The sequence below is a fragment of the Gigantopelta aegis genome, chromosome 2 (genome assembly GCF_016097555.1).
Source record: "Gigantopelta aegis isolate Gae_Host chromosome 2, Gae_host_genome, whole genome shotgun sequence".
Classification (NCBI taxonomy): Eukaryota; Metazoa; Mollusca; class Gastropoda; order Neomphalida; family Peltospiridae; genus Gigantopelta; species Gigantopelta aegis.
This window is the reverse complement of record NC_054700.1, coordinates 5,720,933-5,743,865: the sequence shown is the minus strand read 5'-3', so window position 1 is coordinate 5,743,865 and position 22,933 is coordinate 5,720,933. Positions and strand designations below refer to the sequence as shown.

General features: G+C 41.2%; 1 protein-coding gene across 2 annotated transcripts in view; it reads right to left on the bottom strand.

The window, feature by feature from the left end:
- Window positions 1-19,442, bottom strand: part of LOC121380401 (ankyrin repeat and death domain-containing protein 1A-like) — a 51,899-nt gene extending 32,457 nt beyond the window's left edge. For both annotated transcript variants that reach the window (XM_041509199.1, XM_041509207.1), the window contains exons 1-2: window positions 18,824-19,442; window positions 9,152-9,227 (exon numbers count right to left, since the gene is read on the bottom strand). In XM_041509199.1, coding sequence (XP_041365133.1) covers window positions 9,152-9,227; window positions 18,824-19,024 — 277 coding nt within the window. In that variant the 5' untranslated portion in view covers window positions 19,025-19,442. The remainder of the gene's footprint in view (window positions 1-9,151; window positions 9,228-18,823) is intronic.
- Window positions 19,443-22,933: the final 3,491 nt, after the last annotated feature.

Below are 22,933 nucleotides of genomic sequence, written 5' to 3'. Positions count from 1 at the left end.
AAGGAGATCTATCAATCATTATTTACATCAGTATAATATATCATCTTTCTAAAAACAATTATATTTACTTCTTAAAACTCGAATAGAAGAGGGAAGGTGGATTCTAAACTCAGTGGGCCTTATTCGAACGTTCTATCAAGGACGTAATCTTCGTTCCGCTTAAAGGAATAACGGAGAATTATTGCAAACATAACTAGCAACGTGCAGATTACTTCATAATCCATGTGAAATCAATTGGAAAATATCGAAAACCTGAGGAGCAAGGTGATTAAAAATTGTAAATGGGACCGTGCGGTTATCCAACAAAGTCCGTACATCCAATCGAATCTCCTAGTGCGTACGGAAGTTGGATGACAAGTTAATACAAGTGTGTTAGGATCATCTCAGTGCTGGGATAATTACAGAAAGTAGGACGTGTTGACCTACTGATACCGCCCTCGAGAGGCTCGCATAATACAATAATTTGTATTCCTAATATTTCATATTGGATCAATATCAGGCTAGTCCAAATCAAAATAATAAGCAACCGTTTGGGTGTTTTTTTCGTGGTATTTTTGTTTTTGTTTTTATTTTTTTGTCTAACGAGCGAAAGCGAGTTTGATACGTTTTTAAAAAAATGAGTTGTGAGATAAATGGTATCTAATGTACACGAATGTATTATTCTATTTCTTACATATCCTCAAAAAGCGGGTTTTAAGCAAATTTTAACATCTTTTTAGACTAAAAGTTATTTACAGCCGTTGCATTATTAGCTAACTTACGCGTCATAGACACATGAATGTCAGGTTAACTATACGTCACAGTGTAATCATTTCCACCGTTTTGTTTTTCATTGGATGCATGGCACTGGTGACCTGGTCATCACCTAGGAGCAGCCAGTTGTACGTCTTGAAATTGTTAACACACGTACACGTGTAAAAAACCCATGTGTTATCAAAAATAACGCATGATGTTCTCACCAACGGGTGTGTAAGAAAATGAAATAATCTCTAACGCGCATGCGTTTTAAACACATCCGTTTCTATAAATACAATTGTCGACATTACAGCCTGATTAGCACTGGGAGTTTGTCTTCTTCGGTTTAAAGTTTTACAAAAACTGTGGAGAGGTAATCAGTGACAGATCGGGGGGGGGGGGGGGGGGGAGGGCAAGGGCCCGGACCCCTACATTTTGCGACAGTTATATTCGAGGAATCCCTTCGGGAACATGTCATTGGGCTCTCCCCCTAAATGGATTTTCTGTATCCGCCACTGGTAATAAAGTAGAATTTGGTGGCAAAATGCCAATGCCTCAATAGGAACCAAAGTGTCTTCAGGCTTTCCCCGAGCCCTAGTTTATATTCTTCAAATTTCAGTGTTCGTTCTTTCTGATGCATTAAATGTTCGATTGATTAAACTGAGAAACGTGAAACACTTTATACAGTTTTAAGTCTCTATGGAACCCGAAGTGCGGGACGTAGCCCAGTAATAAAGCGCTCGCTTGATGCGCGGTCGATTTGCGATCGACTCTCGTCGATGGGCCCATTGGGCTATTTCTCGTTCCAGCCAGTGCACCACGACTGGTATATCAAAAGTCGTGGTATGTGCTATACTCTCTGTGGGATGGTGCACATAAAAGATCCCTTGCTACTAATGAAAAAATATAGCGGGTTTCCTCTCTAAGACTGTCAAAATTACAAAATGTTTGACATTCAATAGCCGATGTTTGACATTCAATAGTCGATGATTAATATACCAATATGTTCTAATGGTGTCGTTACACAAAACAAATTGTAACTTTACAAGTACATAAATAAAATATCTGCAATCTTTACTACTTTAACTTAACTTTGTCTATGGATCCCGAATTCTTAGTTTCCAGTCTCCAAATTTGACTAACAGTTCATTATACTTGATAATCAAGCAAATGACCTTAAAAGTTTTGATCGGTTCCGAATTAAACATATCATAGATGCTATTACTTCGAGACAGGGGTTGACGGAAGTGTATTGGTGGTAGTAGATAAAATTCAAAATGTTTCGGGGATAACATCGCTCCTAAATCCACCAGTAAGGGCGGTACTGCTTTTAGAACTAGGAGGTTGCCCATGTGTATGGCGCCAAAATATGACCAAAACTGAGATGGATCTCGTTTTTTAAATGTGTTTAGAGTACTAAATGCCTTCTTGCTGATAAAAGAAGGAATCATTATTATACTTCCTGTGAGTACCGGCCTCGGTGGTGTCGTGGTTACGCCATCGGACATAAGGCCGGTAGGTACTGGGTTCGCAACCCGGTACCGGCTTCCACCCAAAGCGAGCTTTAACGACCAATGGGCAGGTGTAAGACCATTACACCCTCTTTTCTCTCACTAATCACTAACAACTAACCAGTAACCCACTGTCCTGGACAGACAGCCCAGACAGCTGAGTGTATGCCCAGGACAGTGTGCTTGAACCTTAATTGCACATAAGCACGAAAATAAGTTGGAAAAAAATACTGTTAGTGGATACAGGGTGTGCGCATCCACTTTTTATGAAGGACACTCTAAACCCATTTCAATGTACTCGGTCATTATATAATAGGGTCATCGGTCTCTCGGGCAACTGTTCATCCAGCGCTTAGAGCAATGAACATTTGACACCCCGTTATCAAATTATTACATTTGATCTGCCCCTGTGCTCCCAGCTGTTTTAGTTCTTGCAGTCTGCAAATCATTCTAATGCACAGGTATAATTGGCTGAAATTCGGTAAGTGTGTCTCTACGGACAAGATGGTTTTAAACGGTTTCAGTGCGGCATGAGACAATTCTTGTGATTCTGCAATCGAACCGAAATGAAATGAATGTGTGTCTTTAATGACATTTGTATTTGTAAACTTATTTCGTTTTCTCTTGTTGTTTACCCCTCCTATATTTTTATCTAACAATATCAGAGTTTAATGGCAATGATAGTATTACGGTATGCATAATTTAAATAATTTAACCGTTAGTATCGGTAATACCAAATTCAAGGGCGGCTGCAGGATTGTTTCCTGGGAAGGGGTACAACATTTAAAAGGAACACTACCAATTTTCATAGAATGGGTGAAATGTTTACATAGCACACCTACAGTATGCAAAAGTACACTATTTTATATGGCAGTAAGCGCCCCCCCCCCCCCCCCCCCGCCCCATGGCACCAAGACGACGAATATATTTACTGCATGACTCCAATAAAACACCAATAAATGCATCATATCCATTTGCTATACACTGGATTTTTTTTAGGTACTTCGAAATATGAGGTGAGGGGTGCACACACCCAGCACCCTACCCTGGATGCGCACCTTACGATTCTTGGATACACCAGACTGGAATAGGATCCACCGAGACGTCAACATGTTGTTGACTGTCGTATTCCCGAGGTTTCATTCGTGGAACCGCCCGAGGAAACTTTCGGAGAGCCTTTCAACGTACGCAGCTGATATCTATAATTCGGTTATTAATTGTCAAAGGGTTTTACAACTCACCAATACAGATTTTATAACTACATGTACGCAACAGAATAAGTGACCAACAAGATAAATAATAAAGCAACCATTTGTATTGATATCGAATAAAATACTAATATAAAAAATATTGCATTAGCCGGAGGTTCTCGATCGAATAATAAACAATACTTCTCAACCAGCTGGGCCTGTTTCCATTTTTCTCTCGGCATTGATCGCGGTTTTCTCAATCCATGGGGTGTGATGTCCTTGTGGGACATCGTACACTCATGTCTTCTTCAGAGATGGTTATTAATTAATTCAAAATCAATAACAATTTCAATGGCGCCAGAAGGCTTGAATAACTAATTACTGGAAGGTCACAGAACACGTGCCGTGGTTTTAGAGTCGAAACGACCGGTTCAGGTCTACTTAGTGTTTTCTGGATTGGTGTATATCTTTTTCTCAGACTGTCTGTCTCTATTTTCTACATCTACTATCTATCTATCTATCTATCTATCTATCTATCTATCTGTCTCTGTCTCTCTCGTAATGTACGGTCATATCTATTTTGTCTGTGGTAAAGTGCATCAAAATATTAATACAATATATTTTGCTCCTAATGGAAAGAGGATGCCGAAGTGTCGCAATGGTCGTATGTTAATTAGACATAATGGCCATTATTTAAATATTGTGCTGAGGTATCGCTATATAACGTATTGGCGGGGGTGGGGATGAGGGTGAGGGGTGGGGTGGGGGATTTAGCTCAGTTGGTAGACCGCTTGTCGAAGGTCGTCACTGAGTTTTTTCCCGTCCTAACCAGTTCCCCACGACTGATATAGAAAAGGCCGTGTCATGTGCTGTCCTGTCTGTGGGGAAGTGCATATAATATATCCTTTGCTACTAATGAAAAAAAATGTAGCGTTTTAAAAAAAAAAAAATACTATGTCAGAATTGTCAAATGTTTGACATCCAGTAGCTGATGAGTAATTAATCGATACTCTAGTGGTGTTGCTAAACAACACACACTTTAACTTTTATTTCTATTAAAAGGATCATGACGTTGTTGACAGAATTCTCGTATTTATACATTTTGTTGCGGTTCATACATAATTTGGCCCCATCGGTATATAAAATACTGTGGCACGCCGCATGTGCTATCCTGGCTGTGGGATGGTGCATAATATTAACAAATCTTTTGCTATTAATGAAACAAATGGAGAGGGTTTCCTCTCTATGACTGTCAAAAAATGACCATATGTTTGACATCCAATAGGCGATGATTAATAAATCGATGTGCTCTAGTGGTGTCGTTAAACAAAACAAACTTAAAAAAAAAAATTGATTGCGTTGTCCGATTCTGCTTCAGGTTTATTCCAACATTGTGCTGTAAAGCGCATGCGCAACGTGCATTTATTTACGACGCATGCGCCAATTGTGCGTTTGCAGCTGAGACCAATACGCTAAACATTTGTTTCATCAGCTTAGTATTATAATTAAGTTAATGCGCCAATGAATTATGGCTTATAAATGACAGGGTGATTACAATCTGTGAGATATAGTCGTATGTTAATTGCATTATCATGTTTTATTCATGATGCGGGGTTGTGAACTGGCAACTCTAGAGTGCCGGACAAATACTACGCAGAATGTGTATTCCACAAACAGTGGCGCAGTGGGGGGGGGGGGGGGGGGGGGGGGGGGGGGGGGGGGGGGGGGGGGGGGTTGGGGGTTGGGGGGGGGGGTTGGGGTAGGGAAGAGGTACGTTTGCTCCTCTCCCCAATATAGACTTTTCCATAGAGAAGAAAGCATATACTACATGTAATGTACCAGTTGTGGATCACAAGTAAAGTTTCAACAGGAAATATTTTGTAACTTTTCGTGAAAACAGTCCGTATAGTTAAAATTGCCTAGGGAGTTCCGATTGGATACGGAATCAGGCGATGTCTTTTTTTTTTTATATATATAATTCAGACAACTTCGGGGTGACAATACTAAAACCGAAAACGTCCGAACCAATCGTGGTGACAATACTGAAACCGAAAATGTCCGAAGCGATTCTCATTTTTGAAAAAAACACCCACCCACCCCCCCTACAAACAAACCACCCATGACGTAAAAAAAAAAAAAATGCTCAAAATTTCTCTCACTACGGACATATAACAGCCATACATGTTGGGACAGCCCTCCCCCTCCTCCCTCAAGGGTCCACTGAAAACGATCGATCCTGCTATCCATCGCGAGCCCTCTATCTATAAGCTACAACCCACTTGTTGCAAAATCAGCAAAGTAGGGTTTAAAATGTGTATCGAGTTGCAGACTTGTCAAATCTTACGCATGATGATAATTCTGTGCGGAACTAGGAAAGTCTAAGATGCTTCCTGTTATGTCTGAAAGTAAAACGTTAATCCTCTAGTTTTCCCCGATTTATTTTAAAACTGAAGGTTTGTGCCATTCCTGTACACATGTGCTACTATTATCGTTTATGGGATTTGATTTAATGGTGTACACTATATACGGCTAATAAAATAATTATTTGTACCTGTTCTTCCACTCACAAATACAATGTCTTGTCGCGAATATGTATTATAGTCTATTAGTCCAGTAAAGACACAGTTTGTGTTGGCGGCCATATTGGATTTATACTAATTAGTACCTTTCCCGGTGTTAGATTTGGGTAGATTTGGGATATAATGTTCAATGGGGTCATCTTGACAATATAAAACAACACATAAAAACCTTCTGTTGCAATTTGTTCTAGGTTCACCTAAGTTTTGGCTTAAATTTACCGAACTATATGGAGCAGCCTTAAGATTCAGAAGACATAGAAATGTTTAGAAGAAGTTTATAATAGATATTTACATCTGATATTCAGTTCACATTACGGCGTTAAATAGCATACCAATTTTGATATTACGTACATTGTACTGTAACGTCTAAAATCTCCTAAATATTTAGAAGGTACAGACGGATACGGTTATTTTCGCGAGATCTTAATGTAAGGATTTTCATATCGCGTACGGTGTAAGGTACTGTAACCTACAAAAAGCCTATACATGTATATATATATATATATAAAGTACAGGAATGTCCGTTTAACGACACTACTAGAGCACATTGATTTATTAACCATCGGCTATTGGATGTCAAACACTTCTGTGTAATTCTGACACATAGTCATCTGAGGAAACCCGCTACTTTATTTTTAATGCAGCAAAGGATCTTTTATATTCACCATTCCACAGACAGGATAACACATACCATGGCCTTTGATATACCAATTGTGGTGCACTGGCTGGAACGAGAAATATCCCAATGGTCCCACCGACGGGGATCGATCCCAGACCGACCGCGCATCAAGCAAGTGCTTTACCACTGGGTTATGTCCCGCCTAAAGTACAGGAATGTCTGTCATGAAAAAAAAAGTTCGTTTTGTTTAACGATACTACTAGAGCACGTTGATTTATTAATCATCGGCTACTGGATGTCAAACATTTGGTAATTTCGACATATAGTCGTAGAGAGGAAACGTATGTGATTAAATTCCAAAATATCTATACATGTATTACATCAGTTTATGATTTCAGCGGAATCCTAAAACAAAACCCCGCTAAATTCAATTTTTTTTTTAATTTAACGACACCACTAGAGCACATGGTCATTCCGACACTGTTTTTTTTAGAGGAAACCCTCTGTCGCCACATAGGCTACTCTTTTATGACAGGCAGCAAAGGGTCTTTTATTTGCGCTTCCCACAGGCAGGATATCACAAACCATGGCCTTTGTTGAACCAGTTATGGATCACTGGTCGGTGCAAGTGGTTTACACCTACCCAATGAGCCTTGCGGAGCATTCACTCAGGGTTTGGAGTCGGTATCTGGATTAAAAATCCCATGCCTCGATTGGGATCCGAACCCAGTACCTACCAGCATATAGACCGATGGCCTAACCACGACACCACCGAGGCCGGTCCGCTAAATTCAATGCCTGCTATTAATATCTCGACATTTTGGTGCTCGAATCTTGGTAGATTCAGAAGGTACGATGGTGTGAAAGTAGTTACATACGTAGAAAGTTTGTTTTGTTGAACGACACCATCAGAGCACATTTATTTATTAATCATCGGCTATTGGATGTCAAACATTTAGTAATTTTCCAATTAGTAGCAAGGTGTCTTTTGTATGCATCATCCCCAGTTGTGGTGCACTGGCTAGAATGAGAAATAGCTCAATGGGTCCATCTACAGGAATCGATCCTACACCGATCGCGCTTAGAGACTGACTGAAAGCACAAAATGTATATATACATTTGTATAAAGAACGGAATGTATCCTGTTAAAATAAAAGCTAAAGACTTAACAGGTACAGGAATTTTGATATCTCGTACAGTGTACTGTAACCTATAAAAGCTTAAAGACTTAGGAGCTACAGGTATCACGTCGTATCCTGTTAAAACCACTACGTTATGGTGTGTGGATCTTGATATCGCGTACAATATAGTGGGACCTGTAAAAGCCTATGTATTCTGAAGGTTTAGTGATGACAAAACTAATACTGATACATACAAGAGAATGTACACATAAAGCATTTTCTTGTGCTTTTTTGACACCTAATAATGAAGTGAAATCACTGCGTCTTAGTAAACGGATCTTCTTATTACGTACCTATAACCTATAAAAACAAATCCGTAGAAATCCAGAATGTACAGGAATGTACATACTGTCGAAATCACGACGTCATAGTGTACGTATCTTTTTACATTGTAACCTAACAAGCACTTACTGATTCAGAAGGTATGGAAATGTGCATACTGTCGAAATCACGACGTCATAGTGTACGTATCTTTTTACATTGTAACCTAACAAGCACTTACTGATTCAGAAGGTATGGAAATGTACATACTGTCGAAATCACGACGTCATAGTGTACGTATCTTTTTACATTGTAACCTAACAAGCACTTACTGATTCAGAATGTACAGGAATGTACATACTGTCGAAATCACGACGTCATAGTGTACGTATCTTGATACCACGCATTGTAACCTAACAAGCACTTACTGATTCAGAATGTACAGGAATGTACATACTGTCGAAATCACGACGTCATAGTGTACGGATCTTGATACCACGCATTGTAACCTAACAAGCACTTACTGATTCAGAAGGTACAGGAATGTACATACTGTCGAAATCACGACATCCTAATGTACGGATCTTGATACCACGCATTGTAACCTATAAAAAAAGCCTAAATATTTAGAAGGTACGGCAATGAGCATACTGTTGAAATCTCAAAGCCTTGGTATATGGATTTTGATATCGGTTACAGTGTACCGTAACCTATAAAAAGCTTAAATCTTTATAAGATACAGGAATGAACATACTGTTGAAATCACAACATTCTAGTGTACATGGATCTTGATACTACGCACTGTAACCTATAAAAACACTAAATATTTAGAAGGTACAGGAATATAACGTACACTGTTAAAAATATCAACGCCTTGGTATATGGATCTTGGCATCGCGTACAATGTACCGTGATCTATATAAAAAAAAGCGCCTAAACAATGAGAATCCAGATAGTACAGTAATGAGAAAGCAGATACATAAATACATACAATGTACACAGAGAGATTGACAGAAACTACACACACACACACACACACACACACACACACACACACAAGCTAGTTGGTACTCACTATCGGCGGGTTGCAGGATGGTGGTTATCTCACACAGTATATCCTTGTCATCTCGCTTCTTCATAGCGTTCGGTTCCTATCGAAAACATAAATAGTGCCATTAATACCAACCGCTACGAACACGGGAACTGTCACGGCCGTGACAGTCATGTGATATGACACCTCCGGAAAATGGTAGCCGTTTGGATCGATACGTTTCCCACAGAGACAAATACGGCTTTTGCGAAGAAATACCGTTCTGTGGTTTGTCTATTATTTAGCTGTGGTGTATATCTCCGGGAATAAAACATAATACTACTGAGAACGTAAAATCGACAGAAGGTTGTGTTACATAGTGTAGTGATTCTGACACCATTGGGAGGAGAACGTGCGTTGTGTTTTCAATCAATACGGATAAGCTGTTTGCGATGTATCTCCATTGGTTTTTGAATTATGGTAAATTATTAATGGAATATCTGTCCGTGAATGTAGACCGGCCTTTCTTCCCTGATCATCCCTTAAAAGAGCCGAGGTAAACGAAGATACAAAACAGTTATTCTCGATACAGAGACGGAACTTACAATATAAAGGTGTTTTTTTGTGGGGGGTTTTGTTTACCCGTTTGGTACGTTAAAAGCCGTGGTATGAGCTTACATGTCTGTAGGAAAGAGCATATAACAAATCTCTTTTGATTGTATCGTCGCTGCCAGTGCACCACGACTTGATTATCAGTTGAATGGATCCATAGATTAAGGTAACGAAACCCAAATTGAGACTGACCGCTTTTCACCTGTATATTATCTCTTTTTTATCCGGATTATTTTCTTCCGTTTTAATTTTTGTTTGTTTTGTTTAATAACACCACAAGGTCATATTGATCATTTAATTATCGACTACTGGATGTCAAACAGGAAACGCATTAAATTGTTTTTCCATTAGCAGCAAGGAATCTTTTATATGGAATGAATGAATGAATGAATGAATGTTTAACGACACCCCAGCACGAAAAATACATCGGCTATTGGGTATCAAACTATGGCTTTTATATGGAATATCCCATAGTATATAGAGACAGATCGTTGATGTATCAAGCATGGGGCACTGGTTGTGACGGGGAGCCAGACACGTAGCCCAGTGGTAACGTGCTCGCTTGATGCGCGGTCGGTTTTGGGATCGATCCCATTCGGTGGGCCCATTGAGCTATTTCTTGTTCTAGCCAGTGCATCACGGCTGGTATTTTATCAAAAACCGTGGTATGTGCTATCCTGTCTGTGGGATGGTGCATATAAAAGATCCCTTACTACTAATGAAATAAAATTTAGCGGGTTTCCTCTCTAAGACATCCAATAGCCGATGATTAATAAATCAATGTGCTCTAGTGGTGTCGTTAAACAAAAAACCCCACTTATTATTGGTTGCAACAGGGAAAACCCAATCAGAGAATGCAATGGATCCACTGAGGCGATTCGATCTTACGACCAAAAGCACCTCAGGCGAGTGCTCTACCGACTGAGCTAGATCCCGCTCCCTCTCCTATTTCAAACAACACAATGTTGGCCGTAATCAGTTACATTATGTTTGTTATGATCAGATATCTGGACCTAAAGCGTCACAGTGACCTTTGTTTTCAATCACAATGACCCATTTGGGACTATTCACAATGACCTATAATATCAACCATAATAACCCTTTTGGGACAAATAACTTATATTTTTAATCATAATGACCCATTTGTAACTATCCACAATGACAATGTTTTCAATCATGATCAATTTGAAACTATTCACAAGGACCTACATTTTTATGGACATAGTAAACTGCATTTGATTACACGTCTGCTTAAGATGGTTTGTTTAAGTTTAATTTAATATCTATAGATAAAAATAAATAAATAAATAAATAAATAAACAATAAACTCATGCGTAAATATACATGTGTGTGTGTGCGTGTGCGTGTATGTGTATGTGTATGTGTATGTGTGAGAGAGAGAGAGAGAGAGAGAGAGAGAGAGAGAGAGAGAGAGAGAGAGAGAGAGAGAGAGAGAAAGAGAGAGAGTGTGTGTGTGTGTGTGTGTGTGTGTGTGCGTGCAGGGGAAGGTCTAGCAGGGGAGTATAGACTGTGTCTAGTTAAGTTTTTTTGTGAGAACGAGTCATGCTCCCCGGAAAATATATTGAAAAATATTTGCTTGAGCAGAGAGGGGTTTAGACCCCCGTAACCCTACACCTGCACACTGGTCCCTGGCATTGAACGTTTTCTAATAACTGTGGACGCAAAGGGTTTTGTAGTTCTCCAACAGACACAGTTTATAACAAAATAGTGATCTCAGGTCATCCACGTCATGATATGTATTTTTTTTTTTTTTTCCTAGAAAACATTTCGTCTTGCCCGTACACGTGTTTATGTAACACAGAAGCATATGTGTGTTTCTTTGTGCGTGTCTGGCAGATTTAACCCACTACTGGTGACGGACCTGGAAAGCCACCAACTGGTAAAATCAAGTGTGCTTTTTTTCTTCCAAAGTCTGACCTCTCTGCATTTACATCACAAGACGATCAGAAGGACTAAAAGCCAGACCACAAAATCATTTGAGAAAATCAAACTCCCAGGAGACGCGTTAAGCACATCTTCAAACAAGATCGCTTGGTAAAAACCACGCTTCTCCAATTGAATCGAAGGCAGTCGGAAAACCCAATGCCCAACAGAGCCAATGTCACACGAACACATTCTGGAAGACCAGTTATTGATTATCGAGATTATGTACAATGCCGGGCATACGATAGTCGTAATTGGCATGTCCATAGCTGCTGTATCTGCAATGGCAATTGCATAACCGTTGCTGTCACAGCCGTAACCATGCCATATCCGTAACCATGCCATAGCTGTATCCATGCCATATCCGTAACCAGGCCATAGCCGCAATCATGCCATAGCCGCAATCATGCCATAGCCGCAACCATGCCATAGTCACATCCATGTCATAGCCATAACTATCATAACAGTAGCTACCACGGTCGTCACCAGTACACCATAGCTGCCATAGCCGTAGTTGTCACAGCCGTAGATGCCATGGGTTTAAATGATCATAGCTATAACAACCATAGCATAATCTAGCATAGCCGCGGCTACCATAGCCCTAACTATCATAGTGGCAGCCGTAGATACTATAACCATAACATTATTATAACCACAGCTACCATAGCCCTAACTATCATAGTGGCAGCCGTAGATACTATAACCATAACTTTATTATAACCACAGCTACCATAGCCCTAACTATCATAGTGATAGCCGTAGATACTATAACCATAACTTTATTATAACCACAGCTACCATAGCCCTAACTATCATAGTGGCAGCCGTAGATACTATAACCATAACTTTATTATAACCACAGCTACCATAGCCCTAACTATCATAGTGGCAGCCGTAGATACTATAACCATAACTTTATTATAACCACAGCTACCATAGCCCTAACTATCATAGTGACAGCCGTAGATACTATAACCATAACTTTATTATAACCACAGCTACCATAGCCCTAACTATCATAGTGACAGCCGTAGATACTATAACCATAACTTTATTATAACCACAGCTACCATAGGCATATCATGTCTATCAAGGCCAATGCCACCATAACCTTATCTGTTGTAGCCGAAGCCACCATTGTGTTAACTATCACAGCCGTAGGTATCATATCCATATATATCATAGCCTGTCACAGTCGTAACCGCTCAAACCGTATCTATCATAGCCGCAACTACCATAGCCTTACCTATCATAGCCAAAACCACCATAACCTAATCTATGAGAGATGAAACCACCATAACCTAATCTATCATAGATGAAACCACCATAACGTAATCTATCACAGATGAAACCACCATAACCTAATCTATCAGATGAAACCACCATAACCTAATCTATCATAGATGAAACCACCATAACCTAATCTATCACAGATGAAACCACCATAACCTAATCTATCAGATGAAACCACCATAACCTAATCTATCACAGATGAAACCACCATAACCTAATCTATCATAGATGAAACCAACATAACCTAATCTATCATAGATGAAACCAACATAACCTAATCTATCATAGATGAAACCAACATAACCTAATCTATCATAGATGAAACCACCATAACCTAATCTATCATAGATGAAACCAACATAACCTAATCTATCATAGATGAAACCAACATAACCTAATCTATCATAGATGAAACCAACATAACCTAATCTATCATAGATGAAACCACCATAACCTAATCTATCATAGATGAAACCAACATAACCTAATCTATCATAGATGAAACCAACATAACCTAATCTATCATAGATGAAACCACCATAACCTAATCTATCATAGATGAAACCAACATAACCTAATCTATCATAGATGAAACCAACATAACCTAATCTATCATAGATGAAATCAACATAACCTAATCTATCATAGATGAAACCACCATAACCTAATCTATCAGATTAAACCATCATAACCTAATCTATCAGATGAAACCAACATAACGTAATCTATCATAGATGAAACCAACATAACCTAATCTATCATAGATGAAACCACCATAACCTAATCTATCACAGATGAAACCACCATAACCTAATCTATCATAGATGAAACCACCATAACCTAATCTATCATAGATGAAACCACCATAACCTAATCTATCATAGATGAAACCCACCAGAACCTAATCTATCATAGATGAAACCACCATAACCTAATCTATCATAGATGAAACCCACCAGAACCTAATCTATCATAGATGAAACCATCATAACCTAATCTATCATAGATGAAACCACCATAACCTAATCTATCATAGATGAAACCACCATAACCTAATCTATCATAGATGAAACCACCATAACCTAATCTATCATAGATGAAACCACCATAACCTAATCTATCATAGATGAAACCCACCAGAACCTAATCTATCATAGATGAAACCATCATAACCTAATCTATCATAGATGAAACCACCATAACCTAATCTATCATAGATGAAACCACCATAACCTAATCTATCATAGATGAAACCACCATAACCTAATCTATCATAGATGAAACCACCATAACCTAATCTATCATAGATGAAACCCACCAGAACCTAATCTATCATAGATGAAACCCACCAGAACCTAATCTATCATAGATGAAACCAACATAACCTAATCTATCATAGATGAAACCACCATAACCTAATCTATCATAGATGAAACCATCATAACCTAATCTATCATAGATGAAACCACCATAACCTAATCTATCATAGATGAAACCACCATAACCTAATCTATCATAGATGAAACCACCATAACCTAATCTATCATAGATGAAACCACCATAACCTAATCTATCATAGATGAAACCACCATAACCTAATCTATCATAGATGAAACCACCATAACCTAATCTATCATAGATGAAACCACCAGAACATAATCTATCATAGATGAAACCCACCAGAACATAATCTATCATAGATGAAACCACCATAACCTAATCTATCATAGATGAAACCACCATAACCTAATCTATCATAGATGAAACCACCATAACCTAATCTATCATAGATGAAACCCACCAGAACCTAATCTATCATAGATGAAACCCACCAGAACCTAATCTATCATAGATGAAACCAACATAACCTAATCTATCATATATGAAACCATCATAACCTAATCTATCATAGATGAAACCACCATAACCTAATCTATCATAGATGAAACCACCATAACCTAATCTATCATAGATGAAACCACCATAACCTAATCTATCATAGATGAAACCACCATAACCTAATCTATCATAGATGAAACCCACCATAACCTAATCTATCATAGATGAAACCACCAGAACCTAATCTATCATAGATGAAACCATCATAACCTAATCTATCATAGATGAAACCACCATAACCTAATCTATCATAGATGAAACCACCATAACCTAAACTATCATAGATAAAACCCACCAGAACCTAATCTATCATAGATGAAACCAACATAACCTAATCTATCATAGATGAAACCACCATAACCTAATCTATCAGAGTAAACCAACATAACCTAATCTATCAGATGAAACCAACATAACCTAATCTATCATAGATGAAACCAACATAATTTAATCTATCATAGATGAAACCACCATAACCTAATCTATCATAGATGAAACCCACCAGAACCTAATCTATCATAGATGAAACCACCATAACCTAATCTATCATAGATGAAACCACCATAACCTAATCTATCATAGATGAAACCACCATAACCTAATCTATCATAGATGAAACCCACCAGAACCTAATCTATCATATATGAAACCACCATAACTTTATTTATTATAGCCGAAACCACCATTACGTTTATCTATCATAGCCGTACGTGCATTTACTGATATCATAAACACAGCTAACATAGTCGCAGCTACCATGTAACGTTATCTGTGATAGCCGCAGATACTAAAACCATAACTATGTCATAGCAGTAACTTGGACATAAACAATCGTTATACTTGCCGATTCATTTTTGTTCTTCCAATCTTTACGCTAATTACAATCTTTACAATAGTTATATGAAGTTGGAAATACCGTTAATTGGTATATAGCTCGTGTGTCCTCCAGCCCTCCCCTGTTTATATATTGCCAGGGACGTTCCTGGCAACATAGAAACAGGGTAGTGCTAGAGGACACTCGAGCTAATTGGTATAGCAATACCAAAGTCACTCTTTATTAATTGTCCAGCCACGTTGGCATCAAGGGCAGGACAAATGCGGACGTAACTGCGATATCTGCCTTGAATTTGCAACAGGTTTTAAAGTTATGATGGTTTTAAAGCCAACATTAACGAATTTATCGTCTCTGCTTGGCAAGAATGATTGGAACTGTGCGGTCTCGACAAATCTCCTTCGATCGAACCAATCTTGTATTGAGAGAGTGGTAGGAATGATGAAATTTAATTGTCTTGCGTCGCGCTCACATCGGCCATACTTACTTAACCTCTTCTTTCATCTCAAGCATTCTCCTTGTCATTGCAAGCACCGTTTGTGTACATATTGTGGTTGAGTAGTTATCTTAAGCCAAATAGGATGGTAGTAATTTCCGAGGAAAACAATCGACAAATTTAATTAAACTTATTAAGACTGTTATTTTCTTCAATGTTTCCTTTGATGTCCATATTATCTATTATGTATATTCACATGTCACATGATGACACTTTTTATCGTGCAGAAAAATAAAGACCCCCCCCTCCACACACACACACACACACACACACACACACACACACACGCCACTTCAAAACAATTTAAAATAAGACATAAATAATAATAATAATAATAATAATAATAATAATAATAGTAATAGTAATAATAGTAATAATAAAAAATAAAATAAATAAATAATAAAAAATACCCCACCCAATAGTTGGGCGTCTTAATTTATATTATTTTGAAACAATCTAATCAGTTGTTTTTATACTGCTTAACTCCCTTATCGATTGAATATGTTGTTTCAATTTGCCGTTTCGGTTGACTGTCACAGAATTATTAACATCAAAGGAATTTGCAAATGAGATTAAAAAAAAACCGAATTAAAAAAAAAAAAACCCCGTTTACTGTGAAACAATCAACGTATTGATGTTTTCTAGATCATGATTATTGTGGCACTGATGGCGCATACACTAATGTTACGTCATCAGGTTTCTGTTTGGTTGGTTGGTGCCGGGTTCGTATCCGGGTATCGGTTCTAACCAAGAGAAAGTTAAAACAAAGTTTGTTTTGTTTAACGACACCACAAGAGCACATTGATTTATTAATCACCGGCTATTGGATGTCAAACATTTGGTAATTTTGACTTATATAGTCTTAGAGAGGAAGCCCGCTATATATTTCCATTAGTAGCAAGGAATCTTTTATATGCACACAGACAGGATAGCACATACCACGGTCTTTGATATACTAGTCGTGATGCACTGGCTGGAACGAGAAATAGTTCAATGGGCCCACCGACGGGGATCGATCCTAGATCGACCACGCATAATGCGAGCGCTTTATCGCTGACCTACGTCCCACCCTTAACCACGAGAAAGAGTACAACTTAGTGGGGAGTAATTCTAAGTAAAAGTTTGTTTTGTTTAATGACACCACTAGAGTACACCGATTAATGAATAAAAATAATCATCCGCTATTGGATGTCAAGTCTGACACATAGTCTTCAGAGAAAAGCCATTACATTTAGTAGTAAAAGATCTTTTATGTGCTAAATCCCACAGACGGGATATCACATACCGCGGCCTGAGATATGCTAGTCGTGGGACACTGGTTGTGTCAGCAAAACGCCCAAAAGGCCCGCCGAAGAGGTTCGATCCCACAAGGCAAGACTACTACAGAGACCTCTATCGCACTAACCATTAAGTGCATCATCTGGGTCTCCTGGGCAAGCAGTGCACTTAGCTGATGAGCTGTGTGCCCAGTATAACGTGCATGAACTTTCATTGAATGTAAGCACGAAAATACAAATGTGCATTATTATGTACACCTGCATGATTTTGTGCGTTTTGAGAGAGAGAGAGAGAGAGAGAGAGAGAGAGAGAGAGAGAGAGAGAGAGAGAGAGAGAGAGAGAGAGAGAGAGAGAGGGAGGGAGGGGGGAGGGAGGGGGGAGGAGGGAAAGAGATAGACAGACAGTAGCAAGCGTGTGCATGCTAGACCATGAGGGGTGTAGCATAGGGGCGTGGGGGCCTTTCTGTCTATATTTCCTCTGGATACCCATATGAATAGCCTAATATTGCACTGTAAGAAATAACCCTTTACCCCAGCGGGGGATTGGGTGCGGTCGTATGCCTATATGGATTTTTGATAGTAAATAAAATATTCGCACGCCATAATTATATTGATATGTGAACGTGCGCAGTTAGAGAGACACAGGCACGTATACAACTCGTCGCATGGGTAATTTAATAGATCTCCTCATTCTTTCAGACGGTCGAGTATTGTTACATAGCTTCCTGAACATAAGAAGTTAATGGTTTAGTGAGTTAAAATTTGTTTCTATTTAACGACACCACTAGAACATATTGATTTACTAATCATCAGTTATTGGATATCAAACATTTGGTATGCCTGATATAAATTATTTAGTCTTAGAGGAAATACACTACAACGTTCCATTAGTAGCAAGATTTCTTTTATATACCCTTTGCCACAGATGGCCTTCGTTATCTCAGTCGTGGAACACTGGTTGGGGCGAAAACATCAGGGAATGGTTCGACCGATGGAGTTGGTTCCAACGACACAAGCACCTCAGTCAGACGCTCTACGGACAGCACTAGGTCTCGCCCTGGGTTAGCGAGAGAGGACATCAACCCACAGTCGATATGAATGCTAGCAGCAAATTATATTTTATTAGCGTTTTCCCAAATGGACAGAACAGCACATACCACAGCCTTTGCCATATCTCAGTAGCGTGGGTGAGGAGGTGAAAACACCAATAACACGCACCTGCTGAAAATTCAAGGCTGAAGCGTCGTTGATAAATAGCTGCAGCATGAATAAGTAATGACATATCAAGATTATAGTGGAAACCATTCCTGTATAATTAATCTTGTCAAACGGCAAGTTGTTATAATCAATTATTCTTCTCTTACCCTGCCATGCTCCCTGCTGTCCTGTGCACCACTACCATCATCCCCATCATCATCATCATCCACGTCCTCCTCATCGTCGTCATCATCACAACCACCACCACCACCATCATTAACAACACTGGCATTCCATTGCCCATTACACTCCACGCTGTGTTTTCGCAGCTGGCTTTTCGACGACGATACGCTAGCGACGAAGGGCATGATTGTCAGGAGACTGTGCTAACGGCGTAAAAGTAATTTCGTTAACGCCGGATTTGCGCCGGATCTGCCGCGACACTTAACGCAAGGATGTCCCATAACAGAGCCCAGCAAGAGAACACGTTGATGGAAGCAGGAGGCCACGAAAGAATAATCGTCCATAAAATTCAATGCTGTTTGGTTATATCGAGTTTGCACAAATATCTACACTCGGCTGTAATCGGTAACTGTTTGCGAAAAGTGGATGCCAACATCTATCCGCAGGTTGTTATCACGGCTGTAGTTGTTTAACAGGGTGGCCCTGGATCTCTTTTTGTCAAACCTTGTCCGCATAAACAAAACACAACCACCACCACAGACTGTGCAGGACAAAAAGGTTCATACCAGCTGCGTAGTAGTATTCGTTCTAAATGGCCAATGAAGTCCGGTTATACAATGGGCAGTTGAAAACCTGTTGGACGACACTACACGCCTTCACGTAATATTATTAGCACTCTCTTTCTCTCTCTCTATCCTGGATCGACGAGTCAGTATTGACTGAATCCAATTCATAAAGTGAAACCTATTGGCTATTGTAGCAAGTCATCAGAGATGCAGAACATTTGCGTTCGGGTATCGATCGCCGGTAGTACTCGTAGTAAGAAAGTTGGCCCGTACATGCCACGCACCACTCGAGCGCAATGGTCGAGCGGATAAAGATGATGATGGGCAGGGAGTCGGTCAAACGTGAACTGCCGTCCGAAGGATGTCTGCGTCCACTCAAACGTGTCCGTAACAATTAGACAATAACAATGCCCGTGTTATCGAAATCTACGCTATTCCGGTAGTTAACTAATGGTTATAACAAAGCCACAAAATAATCGAATACACCGGCTTCGCTCCGTCTAGTGGCTAAGCCATTTGCCTTAAGGCTGGTAGGTACTGGGTTCGCATCCCGGTATCGGCAATCACCCAGAGCGAGTTATGCGACTCAATGGGTAGGTGTAAGGCCACTACACCCTCTTCTCTCTTACTAACCTACTGTCCTGGGGCCTAATTCACAAAGGTCTCTTAGGCTCTGCTAGACAACAAAGCATCCTCTTTGAAAATCTTTTAGCATTGCACTGCGAGCTCGCAAAGTTGCGAGAGTTTAGTGAATTAGGCCCCTGCAGAGACAACACAGATAGTTGAGGTGTGTAGCCATGAAGCGATCTTAGCACTAATAAAGGTGATCTTAGTTCTAGAAGCGCTTCGTAGAACGAGACCCACGAAAGCGTGCTTGAATTTTAATTGGATATAAGCACGAAAATGAATGACCAAATGAATATAACAGAAATGATGGCAACAGAAGATATAGGTTTTCCCTTATCGTCCGAAACTAAGAAGTTTGTTTTGTTTAACGACACCACTAGTGCACATTGATTTATTAATCATCGGCTATTGCATGTCAAACATATGGTCATTTTGACAGTCATAGAAGAAACCCGCTACATTTTACCATTAGTAGCAAGGGATCTTTTATATGCACCATCCCACAGACAGGATAGCACATACCACGGCCTTTGATATACCAGTCGTGGTGCACTGGATGGAACGAAAAATAGCCCAATGGGCCCACCAACGGGAATAGATCCCAAACTGATCGCGCATCAAGCGAGCGCTTTACCACTGGCCTACGGCCCCCCCCCCCCCCCCCCGAAACTACGAGGCCAGACTCGCCCATTCGGCCTCGGTGGCGTATTAATTAATTAAGCCAAATGTCTCCAGCCTTGTCGGTGCGGAGTTCGCATCCTTGCACCGCCCCCCCCCCCCCACCCCCGCACCAGTGTTTTCACCATCCCCCACTACCAGTGTGTTTTACATCAACGGAGGATATGCAAGTCTCCCGCTTGTCTCTCACTATCCACCAACAAATAACAACATATACACGTAAGGAGGAAAATTAGCGTTTGTTTGCTGCTTCTGTCGTTTTAGAAGGGGTGGATGAATGCCAATGAGTCATGTACAGTGTCATGTAGGCCATTACTTATTAATGCTGCATTAAGTACATACAATGCAAATCAATTCAGTACACGTTCCCTTTTCAAAGCATTACGCGCTTTGCCACATGGAACCGAGTACTCATTCTGAAATTCTAGTTGCGCACCATGCAGAAGTTGAAGTTCCTTTCCCGACGCTCTCCGATTACTATGAATCCGTATCCTAGCCCGAGTGTCCTATAGCCTTACCACATATGAACAGAGTAAAGCTAAAGCAGGGGCGAAGGCTGAGGTGAGGTTCTGGGAATTCGTACGACCCCCCCCCCCCTCCCCCACCTCTATGCTGTGCTATATTTTAGCTATTCGTATAGGGTCCAGTGACAATGTTAGACAAATAATAGAACCATCTCCCTCCCCCCCCCCCCCCCCCCCCCCCCCCCCCACACACACACTCCGGTCCAAATCACGCTACCCGTCAGTCAAGGTCACATTTAAGCCTTATATGTGAGCCACATTTAACCTTCATTCGGGAATGAGCTGCTGTGGCGGAGTAGTACAGGGTCCACATGGGGTGCGATGGCTCAAATGATTACCCAGGCACGTATGTAGTTGGGGGATTGGAGTCGAACCCCCGCACTCAAGATAATCCCCCCCCCCCCCCAATACATTTTCCTGGTGGAGCATGTCTCGACCCCACCCTTAATTATAAACTTTGCTGGCCACGTTCTAAGATGACTTGCTTCCTACGCCCACGTCTGTCACCCCGAGAGAAATGGCTTCTTGCACCCACGCCTGTCACCCCGAGAGGACTGGCTTCTTGCACCCACGTCTGTCACCCCGAGAGGAATGGCTTCTTGCACCCACGCCTGTCACCCTGAGAGGACTGGCTTCTTGCACCCACGTCTGTCACCCCGAGAGAAATGGCTTCTTGCACCCACGCCTGTCACCCCGAGAGGACTGGCTTCTTGCACCCACGCCTGTCACCCCGAGAGGACTGGCTTCTTGCACCCACGCCTGTCACCCCGAGAGGACTGGCTTCTTGCACCCACGCCTGTCACCCCGAGAGGACTGGCTTCTTGCACCCACGCCTGTCACCCCGAGAGGACTGGCTTCTTGCACCCACGCCTGTCACCCCGAGAGGACTGGCTTCTTGCACCCACGCCTGTCACCCCGAGAGGACTGGCTTCTTGCACCCACGCCTGTCACCCCGAGAGGACTGGCTTCTTGCACCCACGCCTGTCACCCCGAGAGGACTGGCTTCTTGCACCCACGCCTGTCACCCCGAGAGAAATGGCTTCTTGCACCCACGCCTGTCACCCCGAGAGGACTGGCTTCTTGCACCCACGCCTGTCACCCCGAGAGGACTGGCTTCTTGCACCCACGCCTGTCACCCTGAGAGGACTGGCTTCTTGCACCCACGCCTGTCACCCCGAGAGGACTGGCTTCTTGCACCCACGCCTGTCACCCCGAGAGAAATGGCTTCTTGCACCCACGCCTGTCACCCCGAGAGGACTGGCTTCTTGCACCCACGCCTGTCACCCCGAGAGGACTGGCTTCTTGCACCCACGCCTGACCCCGAGGAATGGCTTCTTGCACCCACGCCTTTCACCCTGAGAGGACTGGCTTCTAGCACCCACGTCTGTCACCCCGAGAGGACTGGCTTCTTGCACCCACGCCTGTCACCCCGAGAGGACTGGCTTCTTGCACCCACGCCTGTCACCCCGAGAGAAATGGCTTCTTGCACCCACGCCTGTCACCCTGAGAGGACTGGCTTCTTGCACCCACGTCTGTCACCCCGAGAGGACTGGCTTCTTGCACCCACGCCTGTCACCCCGAGAGGACTGGCTTCTTGCACCCACGCCTGTCACCCCGAGAGGACTGGCTTCTTGCACCCACGCCTGTCACCCCGAGAGGACTGGCTTCTTGCACCCACGCCTGTCACCCCGAGAGGACT